The 17,979-nt window shown below is 54.7% G+C and overlaps 1 protein-coding gene and 1 long non-coding RNA gene across 11 annotated transcripts in view; one reads left to right on the forward strand and one right to left on the reverse strand.

Moving 5' to 3' along the window:
• Positions 1-17,979, reverse strand: part of LOC134732467 (uncharacterized) — a 54,093-nt gene that overhangs the window by 31,028 nt on the left and 5,086 nt on the right. The window lies entirely within an intron of this gene.
• Positions 1-17,979, forward strand: part of LOC129462388 (protein tweety homolog 2) — a 49,118-nt gene that overhangs the window by 27,502 nt on the left and 3,637 nt on the right. For 5 of the 10 annotated variants that reach the window (XM_055242325.2, XM_063617753.1, XM_063617752.1 and 2 more), the window contains 9 exons: positions 2,840-2,935; positions 3,444-3,516; positions 8,561-8,630; positions 8,891-8,946; positions 9,453-9,545; positions 9,766-9,858; positions 11,799-11,941; positions 12,646-12,831; positions 13,319-13,397. In XM_055242325.2, coding sequence (XP_055098300.1) covers positions 2,840-2,935; positions 3,444-3,516; positions 8,561-8,630; positions 8,891-8,946; positions 9,453-9,545; positions 9,766-9,858; positions 11,799-11,941; positions 12,646-12,831; positions 13,319-13,397 — 889 coding nt within the window. Of the gene's footprint in view, positions 1-976; positions 1,173-2,839; positions 2,936-3,443; positions 3,517-8,560; positions 8,631-8,890; positions 8,947-9,452; positions 9,546-9,765; positions 9,859-11,798; positions 11,942-12,645; positions 12,832-13,318; positions 13,398-17,979 lie in introns of those variants that run through there. The other 5 variants (XM_055242327.2, XM_055242329.1, XM_063617751.1 and 2 more) reach the window with 5 other exon arrangements.

The following is a 17,979-nucleotide window of genomic DNA, read 5'->3' on the forward strand; positions in this document are numbered from 1 at the left end:
TTCTACCCCTTCTCCTGTCTTTGCTTCCGTCTGTGGCTCCTCCACTCACCTGAGCTGCTCTGCAAAAAAAGCCCTCCCCTGAAGGGCCCCTGTCTTTGCTTTTGGGATAGTCCTTGAGCACAACCATACAGCAAAGCAAGTATTTCCTAGCATTTTCATACAAGGCCTGGCGAAGTATTGGAGGAGATAAAAAGCCAAGGGGCTCCTCTTTGAGAGGCTACGGTTGAGGGAGGACAGAGCCGGGGTGGGAGTGGGTCTGGCAGGCAGAGCCGAGTTCTGGGTTAGGAATACATCCCCCAGTCCTCGCCCAGCTCCTCTGGGAAAACACATCTGCCTAGAGGAGATGTTTCCAGGAACCCCTGACAACATGAGGCGTGGAGGCAGGGAAAATACATTGAATCACAGCCACAGAGAGTGGGTTAGAAGCACCCCTAACTGGATTTCCTGCTGCTCTGCAGAGCGGAGGCGAGTGGTGAGAAGAAATCTTTTAAGTTTGAAGCATGAACTGGGTATTTCGAGAGGTGCCCTGTGGCTGGCTGTGTCCCTTGCAGGAAGCTTGATGTAGACAACGTGGAATTCCTGGGCCAGGCTCTGCCCACCATGGGCCTTGGCTTTCCAATCTGTACAATGGGATCTGGCTCACAGCTATGATCCCAGCACTTTGGGAGGCTGAGGCAGGAACATCTCTTGAGTCCAGGAGTTTGAGACCAGCCTGGACAACATAGACCCGGTCTTTATAATACGTGTGTGTGTGTGTGTGTGTGTGTGTAAAGATAAGAATGTGATCCAAACACTAGATGTTTTGCGAGGTTCCTTCCAGCTCTGAGCTGAGTCTAAGGAAACTGGCTTCTTGGTGGCAGCAGGCTCTGCCCACTCCCCAAAGCCCCCAGCTCCATTCCTGGGAACCCCAGAGACCTAGTGTGTGCTGCCCCCTGCTTTGTGCAGAGACAAGGACTTTGATTAGTCCCCTTCTTTTGGCAGTAAGCCTCGATTAGGGGAGTCAGAAAGAACCTCCCTTGGCTGCCGGGCCTCCAGCTTGCTCCCTCCCCTCTCTCCCTCGGAGCCTCTTTGCCACTTTCTGCCAGCTCCAGGGCACTCCCTGCCCACACTCCAAACTCCTTCTTCCCCTTTATGATGTCAGTGAAGCAGAAAACCACTGCTGGAGAGGACAGGTCAGTGACTTTACTTGGCTCTTGCAGCAAGAGAAATAATGATCCAAATACTTCCCTCTTTGGGGACTGGGAAGCCCCTGTCTCTGCACCCCCCTCCTCTGTCCACTCTCCCATTGGTGCCCAGCACAGGGCAAAGGGCATGGCTGCCAGGGGAGACCACTGGGCCTTGTGAGGACCGCCTTGGGGACCTGTGTGGAAGGGAAAGGAACGAGGACACTTTGTTTGGGGTCTTCTCGGTGCCCGTGGGCTTAAGATACTTTGATTCTTCAGCCTGTTCTCTGGAGAAGCAGGAGGGCAGGGCCTTTGAAGTCCCTGGCTGCCTTGCCCCATCAACCTTTATATTTAGCAAGCACTTAATCCTTACTCTGGCCCTGTCAGATGAGGGGTTCCAGCTCCCTCTACAGATATGGAAACTAAGGTCTCAAGGGGTGAAGTGGCTTACCAAGGTCTCCCAGCTGGGGTATGACTGCCCTTCCCCATCAGCCCAGCCTTGGGGACAAAAAGGCCAGAGGAATGAAGGGCTTGGAGGAGCTTGGAGGCCTGCAGGGCTGTAGGTACCCTGACCTGGACTCCCGAGTTCCACACTGGGCTCTCTGATGGTCAGAAACCAGCCCACTCACCTGGGTATCCCTGGTGCCCAGCTCAGTGCCTGGCACAAATATTGTTTAAAAATGAACCTAAAGTTTTTTGTTCTTATTGTTTTTGAGATGGAGTCTCACTCTGTGACCCAGGCTGGAGTACAGTGGTGCAATCTTGGCTCACTGCAACCTCTGCTTCCTGGTTTCAAGTGATTCTCCTGCATCAGCCTCCCGAGTAGCTGGGACTACAGGTGCCTATCACCACACCTGGCTAATTTTTGTATATTTTGTAGAGATGAGGTTTCACCGTGTTGGCCAGGCTTGTCTCGAACTCCTGGTCTCAAGTGATCCGCCCATCTTGGTCTCCCAAAGTGCTGGGATTACAGGCTTGAGCCGCTGCACCTGGCCTGAACCTAAAAGTCTTAAATTATGGATCCCATCCAGTGAGGGGGCAAGATGGGAGGCCTTGGGGAGCCAGGCTGAGTGTTTGTCAAAGAGGCAGTCACCTTAGAGGCTGTGTTAGATCTGTGGCTATAAACATCAGGCCTTGGCTGGTCTGATGCTGTCTGCGAGTTCTAGAAGCAAAGGGAAGCAGAGTCCTAGAAGATGCCTGCTGGGAGGCCACAGAAAGGCACTTCAGAGCTGTGCTGTCCAGGGTGGTAGCCCCAGCCATGTGTGGCTATTGAAATTAATTAAAATTAAGTAAAGTTTAAAATGTATTTCTTCAGTTGCACAAGCCATATTTCAAGTTCTCGGTAGCCACCTGCGGGTAGTGAAAAAGAAGAGAGTGGACAGCAGGGATTTAGAACAGTTCCTCCACTGGGGAAAGTTCTAGTGCACAGTGCTGGTTTTGACACTTAGCCTAGAGGTGAAGGCAGGGGGTGGGAAGTGACTGCTTTGTCCAGGCAGCAATGGGGGTGCAGCTCCCGAGCCTTCAGCCCACGCATGCTAGGTGCATGCTGGCTCTGGGCAGCATGTTCGTAGTAAAGGGTCCAGTGGGTCCCAGGGCTGCCGTGCAGGCCTCCCAGGTGGCCAGCAGGTCAGAAGTTCCACCCTGCTGCTCCTGACCATCCCTGCCCCTCTACTCAGGTGGCTCTCCTACCTCCTGCTCTTTATCCTGGACCTGGTCATCTGCCTCATTGCCTGCCTGGGACTGGCCAAGCGCTCCAAGTGTCTCCTGGCCTCGTGAGTATCCCTACCTGTGGACCTGGGACAAAGAGCTGGGCAGGATGCCATCATCAGAGAGAGACAAGGTCCTGGCCAGCTCCAGAGTGTGGGGAAAACAGCCAGGCTGCCTGAGGCCACCTTCTGCCCCATCCTCAGCACTCAGCAGAGGAGACAGACAGCAGCCACCAACTCACCATCTGGTCACCAAACGAGCAAGCATTAGGCTTTCCTCCTTCTCTGGGCCTGACTCTGTTGAGCAGCTAAGAGACATGGGCCCACGCATGAAAGCCTCTGGCCGTCTTGGCCACCATTGCCCCCTTAGCCTGTGCCCTCACGCCTGGGTCTCTTTAGCTCCAAGGACTTGGGCTCCACGATCCTTTCCTAGTAGTGAGCAGGGCCCACGGCAGGGCAGGGACTGAGGTTGCCTTTGGATCCATTGCAAGCATCTGGGAGGCAGGGTGGACGGGGTGATGGCTGAGAGGAAGGGGACCCCACCTGCCAACCTTGTCGCCTGCCTCTCTCCTAGGATGCTGTGCTGTGGGGCACTGAGCCTGCTCCTCAGCTGGGCGTCCCTGGCCGCTGATGCCGCTGCAGCAGTGGTGAGTTGGGGGAGGGGGTGGGTGGTGGGTGGTGGGTGGTCTGCCAGGACACTCTGGTGTGTCTCCAAGCAGGGCCAGCTTCTGGTCCCAGCTCCTAACGTAGAATCCCAGGATCTCAGAACCAAAGGGACTTGTGCCATCTGAACCGGCCCCTCTCATTACAGATGGGGAAACAGGCCCAGAGAAAGGAAGGGGACTGCCCAGGGTCAGAGCCAGGATAAGACACTCATGCTTCATACTCAGAGAGCAGCCCCCAGCCGCCTAGGCATGCTTAGGCTTCTGCGTGCCTGGGCTTAGGCATGCCTGGGTGACCAGGGGGCTTCTCTCTGGGTGTGAAGAACTGACCAGGTCTCCTGAGAGTGGGTAGGGGTCCGAGCCTCAGACCGGGAATCCCTCCTGCATCAGAAGCTGCTGCATTGCCAGCTCCCCGGGCCCTGGGACTGTAGAATGTGGTGTCTGACTTGCCTTCCGTCCCAATGTCCCAGGACTCCCGCAGAGTGAAGCACATGTGCTGTATGTTTCTGGATGTGATGCCTCAAAATGGTTTGAAAAAAAAAAAAAAAAGGTGGGGGCTTCCTATGCAGGTCCACATGATCTTTAATGGACCTAACACTGGCGCTAAGCTGTGTGCATGAGGCTGTTCATTCACTCAGCTGACGTTGTTTGCTGGATGGCACTCAATGGTACAAGACGCCTGGGGTTGTGGAAGCCAAGAGGACGTGATGTTTGCTGTTGACAAAGTTCCAGCCTTTGGAAGCAAGACTAGTAGGCAGATCACTGCAACCCCAGGCTTTGATACAGTGGAGGTGCAGTGTGTGTGTGTGTGTGTGTGTCTTTGTGTGTTTGTGTGTGTGTGTGTGTGTCTTTGTGTGTTTGTGTGTGTGTGTATGTTTTTGTGTGTTTGTGTGTGTGTGTGTTCATGCACATCCATGTGATAGAAGAGAACACAGTTTACCAGGGGAATTCAAGGAACCCCTCACTGATTCAAAGTCCACAGACTAACCCTGGGACATGCATCTGTTCTGCCATAGTGACCTGGGGCTTGATAGGATAAGATGGGGGTGGCTTGTACCAGAAGCTCCCTAACCACACTCACACCTTGTCCAGTGACTTGGGGGCTGGCCACTAGCTCTGGGCATGGACACAGTGCCCTCAGGGACTCTGGCACTGCCTGACTTAGCACCTTAGGCAGAGGCTTGTGCAGAAGGGAGAAGAGGGGGTATGTCCTGTCTTTGCTCCCCGCCACCCCAGTGCAGTGATCACGGACCAAGGATGGGTAGAGAAAAGGCCCAAGTCATGTTTGAAAGCATGCAGGAGCTGGGACGGCTGTAAACAGTGCCAGTGCTGGCCAGGGTGACACACGCGGCTGCCTGGCCTGCAGCCTCTCCTCTGGGGCCAGGGGCGCACACAGGGCAGGGAACGCACGTCGAGCTCCTCCAGGGCCCCTCCTGCTTTCTGGGCAGCCTCTGCCTCCTGGAGGCAGTGGTAGCTTCCAGCTTGCCGCTGTGAGCTGCCCTGTGGTGGCCGCGCCTCCCAGCGGGGGCTCCTCCCTCTCACCGGGCTTCAGTGTTCACGAAAACCAGAGGCCATTTAATCTCCGAGCTGGGCGCCCTGGAATGCAGGGAGCTGGGGAGAAAGGCCATTTCCCTAATTCCTCTAGTCAGGCCCTTGTGTGCGAGAGGGGGAGCAGGCGGTGGAGCTGAATGGGCTTTTGACGGGCTGGAGATGCTGCTGCATTTTAATAGGAAGCCGGGTGAGGAGGAGCCAGGAGGGCAGGGAGGGCGCCGGCTGTCCTGAGGTTATTGTGGAGAGCTTTTGTGTGGCCTCCCAATGCCACCCTGCTCTCTGAGGCCTGTTTTGACAGCCATGGGGCCAGAGGACTGACAAGGCCTCCCCTCCCCACCCCGGACCCCTACCCCTCCCTGTCCCTAGAAAGGACTGCATGAGGACAGAGCACTGCCCTGGAGATCTGCTCTGGGTGAGGCAGGGAGAGGAGGGCCGGCAGAACTTGAGCAGCCGAGCTCCAAGCTTCCAGGCCCTGGGGACACCACTCGTGGTCAGCACTGCGAGTCAGGAGGTGTCTTGGGTGAGGGGCTAGAGCAGGCAGAGAGGCTGGGAAGCCCTGGAAGAAGGAACGGGGAGGAAATGGGTTCAGCTGTGAGTGGGGGAGGCAAGGGCTGTCACAAGTGCTTTGGCCTCTGAACCCAGGGACAGAGCACTTCCGGGGATTCCTCCAGCCAAAGGGCAGTCAGGCCTGCCCCTGAGTCAGAGGGTGGGAGTGTGGCCTCTGCAGCCACCCTGTCTGGGTCCACATCCTCCCTTCACCCCTTCCCAGCAGTGGAAACCCGGGAAAGTTCGTGAGGTTCTCTGTGCCTCAGTTTCCTTCTAGGTGAACACAGAGAATAACAGGACTTACCTCAAAGGGCTGTTGCTAGGGAAAGATGAGTGGGTTAATCCTAGGAGGCACACAGAAAATGTCCAATAAACAGTGGCCACCACTGGCTTCCTGTGCATTCATCATCATCATGCTAGGGTCATGGGGGGCCCCTTCAGACCCACACCTCCATTCTCAGGAGCTGCCTGCAGGCTCAGCCGTCACCTGGGCTGGTTACTGGGCAGCCTCTCCCACCTGCCCCAACTATGCTCAGTGACCTCCTTCCTGTCCCCTGTCCTGCCATCCCTATCACCATGTCATGAGTAATGCACACTTGTATTATTCCATTTTCATGCTGCCGATAAAGACATAGCCAAGACTGGGCAATTTACAAAAGAAAGAGGTTTAATTGGACTCACAGTTCCACATGGCTGAGGAAGCCCCACAATCACGGTGGAAGGCAAGGAGGAGCAAGTCACGTCTTACATGGATAGTAGCAGGCAAAGAGAGAGGACTTATTCAGGGAAACTCCTGTTTTTAAAACCATCAGATCTGCCAGATGTGGTGGCTCACACCTGGTAATCCCAGCACTTTGGGAGGCTGAGGCAGGGGGATCACCTGAGGTCAGGAGTTCAAAACCAGCCTGACCAACATGCCAGAACCCCATCTCTAGTAAAAATACGAAATTAGCCAGGCATAGTGGTGCATGCCTAAAATCTCAGCTACTTGGGAGACTGAGGCAGGGGGATTGCTTGAACCTGGGAGGTGGAGGTTGCAGTGAGCCGAGATCACACCACTGCACTCCAGCCTGGGTGACAGAGTGAGACTCTGTCTCAAAAAAAAAAAAAAAAAAAAAATCAGGTCTTGTGAGACTTACTCATTATCACCAGAACAGCGTGAGAAAAACTTGCCCCCATGACTCAGTTACCTCCCACCAGGTCCCTCCCATAACACGTGGGAATTCAAGATGAGATTTGGGTAGGGACACAGCCAAGCCATATCAACATGCACACACACAAGTGCATATGCGTCACACATGTACATGCACACGCACACAGGTGCTTGTCTTCATTAATAGGAGAGTTGACTCCTCGCTGAGTCCCACACCCCAAACCATCCTATGTACCTATCCCAGGAGATGGAGGCTCTAGGGTGGCCAAGGGGTGTGAAGAGCAGGCCTGGCCTGGGAGGGGAAGGAGGGAGGCAGGAAGACCACGTCACTGTGGAGCCTTGGACTGGGGCCTCCTGTCCGTCTCGTTTCTTGGTCCCCAAACTTCTTGGGGGTGACCCAAACTGAGATGGTGGCCTCGCTCTTCATTTTCCCAAGGCTTCCCCGTCCTCCACTTGGGCTTGGCTGCACTCTCTGCCACTCCAGCCAGGGGGTGGGGGCACACCACCGGGCCTGCTGGCGCCACAGTTCTGATAGGTAATAATAAGCCAGGTTGATGTATTATGAATGCTAGTGGTTTGTGTATAAAGCATTTCTCCCAGGGTCTTAAGTGCGTGCGTGTGTGTGTGTGCATGTGCACACGCCCGCGCAGACATAGGGCTCTCAGGAAGGTCTGTATCTAGAGGGCTATGTTATTCCCCACCCTTGCTGTACATACATTTTCTAGACCGTAAGTGCTGTGTCGCACCAACCTCTAGGTGCTAGAACCCTGCACGGCACCGAGTAAGTACTCCATAAATGTCTATCAACTTATCAAGTTAGTGAGTGATGCTCTATTGTGGACCCCTGAAGGAGGATGGGGCCATCGGCAGAGCAGGGCACTCAGAGGGGTCCCCTGCCCAGGGAGCATGCGCCAGAGGAGGGGGATGCCCCTAAGGAACACGCCAGAGAACCTGAGCTCTCCCTGGCTGCTCTGGAAGGCAGAGGCCCCCCAATTTATCCAGTCCCTAGAGCACCCCAGGCCAGATCTGGGGTGCGCCTGGCTTGGAGGCCATGTCCTTGCTGCCACCTCTCCTGGGGCCTGGGGCCTGTGTCTGCTCCCACCCTGCCGCATGGGCCTTAGCAGTCACTTAGCCAGGCCGTGCTGTGGGGCCAGGTCCTCCAGCTCATAAGTGGCAGCCACTTCTCAGCTCCATGCCCTTCCCACCCCTTGTCTTGGCAGGTGAGGACCTACTCCCAAGGCTCACAGATGCTTCAGCACCAACCTCATTCTTTAGAAAGAGTTTGGGGGAGCCTTCATAGATTGACCACCCGTCCCTGTAGGACTTGATCACAGCAAGACAAAATGTAAAGCAGATATGAGCAGATGAAGCCATGGTGTAATGAACTCCCACACACACACAGCCTGCAGCTGCCCTAGGGCCCAGGATGCTGGCCCCCAAGGGTCTGTCCCAGAAGAGGCATTCGGGAATAAGAGTAACAGCATGCTCTCTGCCCCAGTCACTTTTCTGAGCACTTTACATGCATTGGGTGAATAGCATTATCATCTCCATGTCACAGATGAGGCAACCGGGACACAGGAAGAATAAGTAACTTGTCCAAGGCAACAGAGCTAGGAAGGCGCAGAGCTAGGTTTGAACCCAGGAGGCTGGCTCCAGACTGTCTTTTGCCACCTGGGAGGGAGCTCAAGGGGCTGGGGTGATGGGCTTCTGGCTCCTCCCAGGGCCCCGCTGTCCTGGTATCTGACTTTCCTCCACCCTGTCCCTCTCTCCCTCACTCAGGCCACCAGTGACTTCTGTGTGGCTCCTGACACCTTCATCCTGAACATCACGGAGGGCCAGATCAGCACAGGTAACACACTCTCAGGCCACTGCTGTGGATGCATGGCTGGCCGGACTGTGTGCCCCTACTTGCCTCTTTCAGCCCTGTAGCCATGCAACCCCTCCTCAACTCTGAACTTCAAGTCCAGCTCACGCTCTAGGCCATTTGCTAGAAACTGCCTCCCTTGGGACCTCAGGGACAGGGAGGGAGGTCTGGCTTGGCCACCAAGGGTGATAGAGATCTCATCTGGTCATTTGTGAGCTGCCTAATGCCATGCCATTGCCCTGCAGAGGTGACTCGCTACTACCTGTATTGCAGCCAGAGTGGAAGCAGCCCCTTCCAGCAGGTATGGCCCCCCCAGGCCTGCCCTCACCCTGCCCACAGCTGCTCCCCCTTGACCCTAAGCCCCACCACTGACCAGGATGGCGGAGGTGGCAGGGCCTTCCTTGCCTCACCCTGGTTCCCTCCTTAGCTGCTTCTGTGAGGGGGGCGTGCTTTTGGTCATGGGTTCTAGATTGGTGGTTAACATGTATGCAGCTCAGTGGGGGAGCTGGTTCCCATGCAGATGCTGTGCAGGAGCTCTCAGGTGGGGCCGAGATTCTGTACTTCTCACAAGCTCCCAGGTGAGGCCAGGGCTGCTGGTCCAAAGACCACATCTGAGCTGCAAGCAGGGAGAAGACTGTGCAGCTCTCAAGAAGCCAGAGGAGTAGGGGGAGACTTCTGCAAGTGGAAGGGCCTGTGCAGCTGCAGCCAGGTGGGAGGGTGGGAGGGGCAGGAGCATAGGCCCCTCTGCCGCTGTGGGGCTCCTGGGAGATGGAGCCTCACGGTGGGGCTGTGTCTCTCCTGGCCCAGACCCTGACCACCTTCCAGCGTGCGCTCACCACCATGCAGATCCAGGTCGTGGGGCTGCTGCAGTTTGCCGTGCCCCTCTTCTCCACCGCAGAGGTAAGGCAGCTGTGCAGGAAGAGGGGAGCCCCAGATGAACCCTGACAGCCCTTTCCCCTGCCCCGGCCCCAGGGCCAGGCTGTGCACAGCTTGCTGCTGGCTCTACACTCCCGCCCCCGTGACTCGGCTCCCTCCCTTGGCTCTAGAGGCTGTGGTGGTTTTCTCCACCAGCTCTCCTCCACAGCCCCTCAGCCTCTCTCTCTCTCTCTTCCCACTTCAGGAAGACCTGCTTGCAATCCAGCTCCTGCTGAACTCCTCAGAGTCCAGCCTTCACCAGCTGACCGCCATGGTGGACTGCCGAGGGCTGCACAAGGTGCATGGGGACCCTGGGGACACGTGGAGAGTGTGAGGGCACCCAGCAGGCCACACCTTCCAGAGAAAAGCCAGTAGAGGCCGAGGGGAGCGATGGCCTGGGCCCCCTTCAGGCCCAGCAATGGAACTGAAGCCAGATAATGGGAAGGGAGGGGGTGCCTGGCCTCTCTCCAGGGGCTGAGACAGGGAGACTCAGTACAAGGGACCAGGGGTTAGGGATGGGAGGGTTGGATGCAGTTGGCTCTGGGTCACTGGGGGACCCTGAACAATACAAGGGAGGCTGTTCCTCATTGTCCAGACTCCTGGCCATTTCGTCAACACATCTGTCTCCATGGGTTGCAAGTGGATGTCCCAATCCCATTGCCAGAGTCTTCTTTCCAGGAACTTGGAATATCAGACAGATAATGATGCAGGGAACACATGGGGAGCACGTGAGAGCCCCCCACCCCCAAGCAGTGAGCCAGTGTATGGCGACAGCTTTCACCTCCCAGATGCATTTAGTGCAGACAGTCTTTGTCATCATCATAGCTGTCAGCTCCATGCTTGGCCCTGTTCTGTGCATTTTATATCCAGTATGCCATTCAGTTCTCACAGTGAAACATGTTATTTCCTAGGAAATTGACTTGCATGTGTGTGTGTATGGATAGATGCATAGATATAGCTATCCATGTGTGCACGTGCATGTGTCCGTGTGTGTGCATGTGTGTGCACTTGCATGGTGTATATGTCTGTGTGCGTGTGTGGTGTATATGTCTGTGTGTGTGTGTGTGGTGTGTGTCTGAGGTTGTATGGGTGCACATATGTGGTGTGTGTATGTATGTGTGTGGTATGTGCATGCTTGTGTGCATGTGTGCTGTGCATGTGTGTGTGTATGTGCCAGTATGCATGTGGGGTGTGTGTGTGGTGTGTGCGTGTATGTGGTGTGTGCGTGTCTGTGATGGGTGTGTGTGTGGTGTGTGTGCGTGTGTGTTGTGCACACGTATGTGTGCACATGTATGTGGTGTGTGTGGTGCATGTATGCGTGTGTGTGTGCATGTGGGGGATGCATGTGTGTGTTGGGGGTGTGTGTGTGTGTATCTATAAAGATCATCCACCATGATCTGTGCAGGGCCATATCTGTGCCGGACTCTACTGAAGAGTCCTGAGTTGGTACATCAGGGGCTTGGGTTTAGATCCTGGTATTCTGACCTCTGAGCTAAGAACATGGAAGTCACCCATCTCCTCTCTTCTTCCCCTTTGACATCTAATCCCCAGCAAGTCTTGACAGCTCTCCTCTCAGCTGTACCCTGAATCCATCCATTTCTCTTTCTCTTCATGGCTTCCACCATGATCCCGTCCTGCTCCTCCAGCAGACAGTGGCCTCTTCCCACTTTCTCTTGCCCCCCTCACCACCCATGAGCTTTCACACATGCAGCCAGAGCAGTCCCTTTGCAAACTAGGTTGGATCACATCCCTTCCATTCCCACACCCTCCGATGTCTTTCTGATGCCTTTTAAAAGTCCGTACTCCTCTCCTGCATTGCAAGGCCCAGCAGGACCTGGCCCCTGCTGGCCTATGTTCTCTCTCTTTCCTGAACAGGCCAAGCCTGTCCCCTTTGCCCCCTCTTCTCAAGGTGTGCTGCTTCTTGCCATCCTGTCCTCGGCTTCAGTGCCCCCGTCTCTGGTTCCCCACCCTGCAACCTCCTCCGCCCTGTTCAGAGCCAGCTTCTTAGTGCCTAGCGCACATAAGTGCTCAGCAAATGTTTCCAGAGTGAACCCAAGAAGCCCCATTGTGTTAGGCTCCAGAGTGCGGACTTTAATGGTGCTGCAAGGCGCTCGGGATGGGGAGCAGCCAGGAGACCCCAGGTCCAGGCTCGAGGGAAAGGGACTTCCAGAGGAGGGCTTGGCCCCCAGGCTTTGCCCCCACTCCTTCACTAGCTGCATGTCCCTCCTCTTCCTCCAGGACTATCTGGACGCCCTTGCTGGCATCTGCTACGACGGCCTCCAGGGCTTGCTGTACCTTGGCCTCTTCTCCTTCCTGGCCGCCCTCGCCTTCTCCACCATGATCTGTGTGGGGCCAAGGGCCTGGAAGCACTTCACCACCAGGTGGGCTGCCTAGTAAGGAGGGGAGCCTCCCACAGCCTGGGGTTGTCCTGGGAGAGCAGCAGACAGGGGCCTCTGCTCTACGATTTAGCTGATAACCCAGGACTGAGGAGAGCAGCAGAGGGCCTGGGCATTCAGCCCAATAGGCTGGCTGACTTCTATAGAAGCTTCCCCAAGAGTCCACACAGACCCTCCAAAGGAGTTCGGTGGGGCCCAGAGCAGGAGCTGGGGCCCAGGGTGGTGATAGCCCTCAGGCCACAGTCTGGCCTCCCTTCTCTCTTCTCACCAGGACTTTGCGATCTGGAATGAGGAGAGTTCGTGGTGCTGGGAGGGGTGCCCCAGGAATACCAAGAAGGATATATGGGGTCACTGTTTTCAGGGAGTCTGCAGTCCCCTTGAGGAGATGGGCAGGGACAGATTGTGTATAGGCACCTCGTCAGTGGATTAGGCAAGAGGACGCAGGGTAGGGAGGACCCACATGTGCACGGTCAGCGTGGTGGGGCGCCTGGAAGAGCTGGTCGTGAAGCTGGGAATGGGCCAGAATGATCTGCAGGAGGCAGGCCGGGGGCCGCGTTTTAGAGGAGCCTCAAGGAGACACAGGTGGCCAGAGAGTCCTGGGAGGAAGGGCAGGGAAGCAGGACAGGCCCTGGCTGCCTTGGAGCCTCCTTCACCCTTCACAGCCGGCCATCTTCTACCCGTTGTTCTAGAAACAGAGACTACGACGACATTGATGATGATGACCCCTTTAACCCCCAAGCCTGGCACCTGGCGGCCCACAATCCCCCAAGGGGACAGCTTCACAGCTTCTGCAGCTACAGCAGTGGCCTGGGCAGTCAGACCAGCCTGCAGCCCCCCGCCCAGACCATCTCCAACGCCCCTGTCTCCGAGTACATGTACGGCCTGCACACACACCCAGGCTGGGTAGCACTGCCCGGATAGCATGTTGGGTGGGGTCCACAGCGCCAGGTGGGAGGAGGAAGGCATCCAAGGCCACCCGTGGTCCCCACTACAGCCACGGGGTGCCTGGAGGAAAGGCTCCTGGGGAGCATCTGGTCACCCCTCCACACCCCATGTGCTGGGGGAAGAACCCACTGATGTCAGCAGCCTCTGCCACAAGCCTGTGGGACAGGTGCCAGGCCCGAGAAGCTGCATTTCTCCAGGCTATGCTGCTCCCAGCCTCCGTTGCCCATCAGCCACTTGTCCCTAGGCTTCCCAAGGTGCTCTTCTCCATATCTGCCCACCGCACCCCCTCCACTCTATCTGTGGTTCAGTTCCATCCCCCACCTCCCATGTGCTCACCCATGGGACCCTCCTGTAGAAATCTACACACACTCCCACTCCCACACCATCCCCTCCTGAGCTCTCCTCTCATCCCCGCAGGAACCAAGCCATGCTGTTTGGTAGAAACCCACGCTACGAGAACGTGCCGCTCATCGGGAGAGCCTCCCCTCCGCCTACGGTAATTGGGGCTCTGGCCCTTCCTTGTTGGGGTAATACATAAGGACCAAACCTCCTGCCAACCCAGTGAATCCTGTCCACAAAGGCAGAAAAGAATGAAACCGTTCTGTTATTGAGTATGCACTAAACCAGACCGTCGCGGGTATCCCAGGCAGTCCGCTAAGGAGATTGCAAAGACACAAGAAATCTCACTCCTTCCCTTAGCCAGGCAGGAACAAGACACAGCCCGCTGCATACCTGTCATCCAGCAAGAGGACTTGATGGCACCGTTTCTCACAGTAGTCCACCTTAATCCACTTGCTAATTGGGGTGGCCATCCTGGTTAAGTAATTGCCTTTATTTTTTTATTTTTTTGAGACGGAATCTCGCTCTGTTGCCCAGGCTGGGGTGCAGTGGCACAATATTGGCTTACTGCAACCCAGGTTTCAAGCAATTATCCTGCCTCAGCCTCCCAAGTAGGTGGGATTACAGGTGCGTGCTACAACGCCAGGCTAATTTTTGTATTTTTAGTAGAGATGGGGTTTCACCATGTTGGCCAGGCTGGTCTCGAACTTCTGACCTCAGGTGATCCACCCTCCTTGGCCTCCCAAAGTGCTGGGATTACAGGCATGAGCCACCGCACCCAGCCAGCTAATTGCCTTTATCCAGAGTAAAAATAAAACTATTTCCGTGACAATCAGATCGCTACAACTTGGAGCCAGGCCCCTAAGTGAACTGTCACTGAGAAGGAGATGTGGTGCTGTCTTCCTGATGTTTGTACTTTCAAGAGTTGGCTCCCAGACCTGAAGAAACCATCCCTGGATTGTAACACCGGCAAGGGCCATATTCAGCCTTTAAGAAGGTTTGCAGACATCTCAAAAGACAGAAATTATTTACAGTGATAAGTTTTCTAAAGGAAATACTGCAAGAAGAGAGGGGGTCTCTTTCCCTTTTTGCACCACAGAAAATTAAGGAAATTTTTTTCTTTTTAAATTTCTGTTTACCTTAATCCTTGGTCTCTCTTGGGCTGGAGGGTGGGTTGGCTGTGGTGGTGGGTCTGGAGGGCCGAACCCGAACACAGCCTTCCTCAATCTGTCTCAGCTCCCCATGTCCCTAGGACTGTGCCCGAGTGGGGCCTGTGCCTCTTGTCCACCCCACCACCTCCAGCCAGGGTACCTCAGATGCAGCCTCAGGGGAGTAGCTTAGGGTGAGGGGTTGAGAAGAAAAGACCATGCTGTCTCATCCCAGAGAAGTATCCAAAGGACACAGAAATACTGGCTGAGACAAAGAGAGCTGCAAACAGACAGTGAAGTGACCACCAAGGTTCAAGGACACAGACTCCAGTGCCAAAGGCCTGGGTTCAAATCCCAGCTCATCGCTTATGGCCTCTGTGACTTTGGACAAGCACTTTGCTGCTCTGTGCGTCAGTTTCCCCATCTATAGAATGGGTATGGGAATACTAGCAAATTCCTCCTTGGTGGTGTGTGCATTAGGAAAATTGATTGTTATCAGAGCATACTTGTGAAGCATCCAGTGAGTGCTGTAGGACAGTGAGCTGTTATTTGTGATTTTCTTCCACCCCACCTTCTCCACAGAGCTGTGGCATTTATTAATTTTATTTTTTTTATTTTTTTGAGATGGAGTCTCACTCCTCTGCCCAGGCTGGAGTGCAGTGATGTCATCTCAGCTCACTACAACCTCCACCTCCTGGGTTCAAGTGATTCTCCTACCTCAGCCTCCCTACTAGCTGGGATTACAGGCATGCACCACCACACCTGGCTAATTTTTGTATTTTTAGCAGAGACAGGGTTTCACCAGGCTGGTTGTGAACTCCTGACCTGAGGTGATCCACCCATCTTGGCCTCCCAAAGTGCTGGGATTACAGGCGTGAGCCACCACGCCCGGCCAGAGCTGTGGCATTTATAAGAAAGGACAAGGGGAATCAAAGGCCAGAAGTCTGCCACGGGGTGGGCAGAAGGGTCCTGGAGCCAGGCGTCTCCCTTCATTGGGCCGGGCGAGGCATTTCACTGCCCCGATCCAGATAGTTTGGAAGGGGACATCCAACAGGAAAGCAGAAGCACTGGGGCCCGAATACCTGGGACCAGCGTGATAGACCTGGGTCCTGAGAACCCAGGAAGTGCACGCACAGGCACCCAGGGAGTCAGCTTCCCGGTCATGGCGCTTAGTGAAAATCATAGTGTCAGACCCGAGAAAAGAGCAAGTGGGACCCAGTCCCTGTCTTCAGGAAGTTCCAGTCTATAGAAGGGGCACTCAAGAAGGCTGCCTGTAGAAAGTGCTACAAGGTTCTTTGGGACCAGAACGAAGGAGCTGTCTTTGCTGCTGCTCTAGGGGATTCCAGAAGGTTCTATGTAATAGGTGGCATTTGAGCCACAGTGTAGAGCAGGGGCTCACCCAGGGGCAGTTTTCCCCCCTGGGGACATTTGGCAATGTCTGGAGGCATTTTCATTACCACACTTGGAGGCTGGGGATGGGGGCTGGATGCTGTTGATATCTAGTGGGTGGAGCCCCCACCACAAAGCATGGTGCAGCCCCAAATGTCCATAGGTTATGGGGCCTGTCCTCTGCGTGTGGGATATTTAGCAGCATCCCCGGTCTCTACCTGCTAGCAAGCCTGCTGGAACCAATCGCCCTGTCATTCATTTCTGTGCCACCACCTTGGTGCTTTTGCCTGGAGCACTTCACCTGCTGTCCCATCCCGCAGCTTTACAAACACAAGCCCCAGCCTCCTGTTGTCCTTTCTTCCTGGCGTCCTTGGGAGTGGGCTGGTTGAACCTGTATTCAAAGTCAGCACCATTTATTATTTATGTTTATTTTTTTGAGACAGAGTATCACTCTGTCACCTAGGCTGGAGTACAGTGGCGCAATCTCAGCTCACTGCATCCTCCACCTCCTGAGTTCAAGCAATTCTCATGCCTCAGCCTCCCAAGTACCTGGGACTATAGGCACGTGCCATCATGCCCGGCTAATCTTTGCATTTTTAGTAGAGACGGGTTTTCGCCATGCTGGCCAGGCTACTCTCAAACTCCTGGCCTCAAGTGCTCCACCTGCCTTGGCCTCCCAAAGTGCTGGGGTTACAGGCATGAGCCACCATGCCCAGCCTAAAAGTCAGCACCTTTTAAATGCCAGCCTAGCTTCTCTCACTAATCAGAAGCCTCCCGGGTTACTTTTTCCAACCACCAGCTGCTGTGGCCCCAGGAATGCAGACTGACTTTAATATTAATCTAAGCACAACGTAATTAGGGGAAATCTGCTGTGAAAAAAGAATGACTCTATGCATTGTGATGCAAAATAAAAATGATTTTCAGATTACCTTCTGTTTGAAAGATCCAGGCCACTCGTCCTGCCATTAGCAGAGATAATCAGCAACTGACCTTATTTCCAAGGCTCAAGGACAGAAAACACTTCCTCCCTAGATTTAAGACCTGCCCAGAAACACTTATTGCTTTGGCCAAGTTGACTGCCCAGTCCCACCTAGCCCAGCCTGCCCTGGGAAGACCCTTCCACCTCCATGCCCAGTAAGGGACCTAGAGAGACATCTAATGATGCTGCAGACCAAGGAACCCCACAGCGTGGAGGGTGTGGGTGTCTGCCCCAGTAAAGACAGCACAGCTGGCTGTGCCCCACCCTCCCCGGGTTGCCTGCTCTAAACACTCCTTACCACTGAGCAAGTTCGAGAGGTGGATAAACTCCTCCCTCTGCTGAGCGCCCTCTCTGGGACAGTCAGGGGACCTCACTGGGTGGGTGATGTCACACCTGGTGATCGGGATATACAGCCTGTCCCTTGCTGGAAATGTTTCTTCCCCCAGTTCTGCCTTCAAGGAATAATCTCTCCTATCCTTTTAGGCACTGTTTCCTGGACTTGATGAACAAAAATGACCCAGGGCAATTAAAATGGAGTGAAGAAAAATGACCCAGGGCAGTTAAAAATACTGACGTTGAGACTTCTCTTCAGACTCATAGAAACAGAATATCTTGGGGAAGGAGCCTGGGAGATTCTAAGTTTAACAAACTTATTATCATTCAAGTTGGGAAATACTGCTTTAAGAAGGAGGATCTTGGCCAGCGCAGTGGCTCATGCTTATAAATAATCCAGCACTTTGGGAAGCCAAGGCAGGTGGGTCACTTGAGGCCAGGAGCTCGAGACCAGCCTGGTCAACATGGTGAAACCCCGTCTCTACTAAAAATACAAAAGTTAGCTGGGCGTGCTGATGGGTGCCTGTAATCGCACCTACTCGGGAGGCTGAGGCAGGAGAATCACTTGAACCCAGGAGGCGGAGGTTGTAGTGAGCTGAGATTGCACCACTGCACTCCAGCATGGGTGACAGAGTGAGATTCTGTCTCAAAGAAAATAAAAAAGAAGAAGGAGGGTCTCATACTTGCATATGCCTCAGAATCACCTGAGGGACCCACCCTGTTTCTGATTCAGAAAATCTGAGTTGGAGCCTGGAGATGTGCCTTTTTTTTTTTTTTTTTTTTTTTTTGAGACGGAGTTTCACTCTTGTTGCCCAGGCTGGAGTGCAGTGGCATGATCTCGGCTCACTGCAACCTCCGCTCCCCAGGATCAAGTGATTCTCCTGTCTCAG

Source organism: Symphalangus syndactylus, chromosome 14, assembly GCF_028878055.3.
Source record: "Symphalangus syndactylus isolate Jambi chromosome 14, NHGRI_mSymSyn1-v2.1_pri, whole genome shotgun sequence".
NCBI classification, from domain to species: Eukaryota; Metazoa; Chordata; class Mammalia; order Primates; family Hylobatidae; genus Symphalangus; species Symphalangus syndactylus.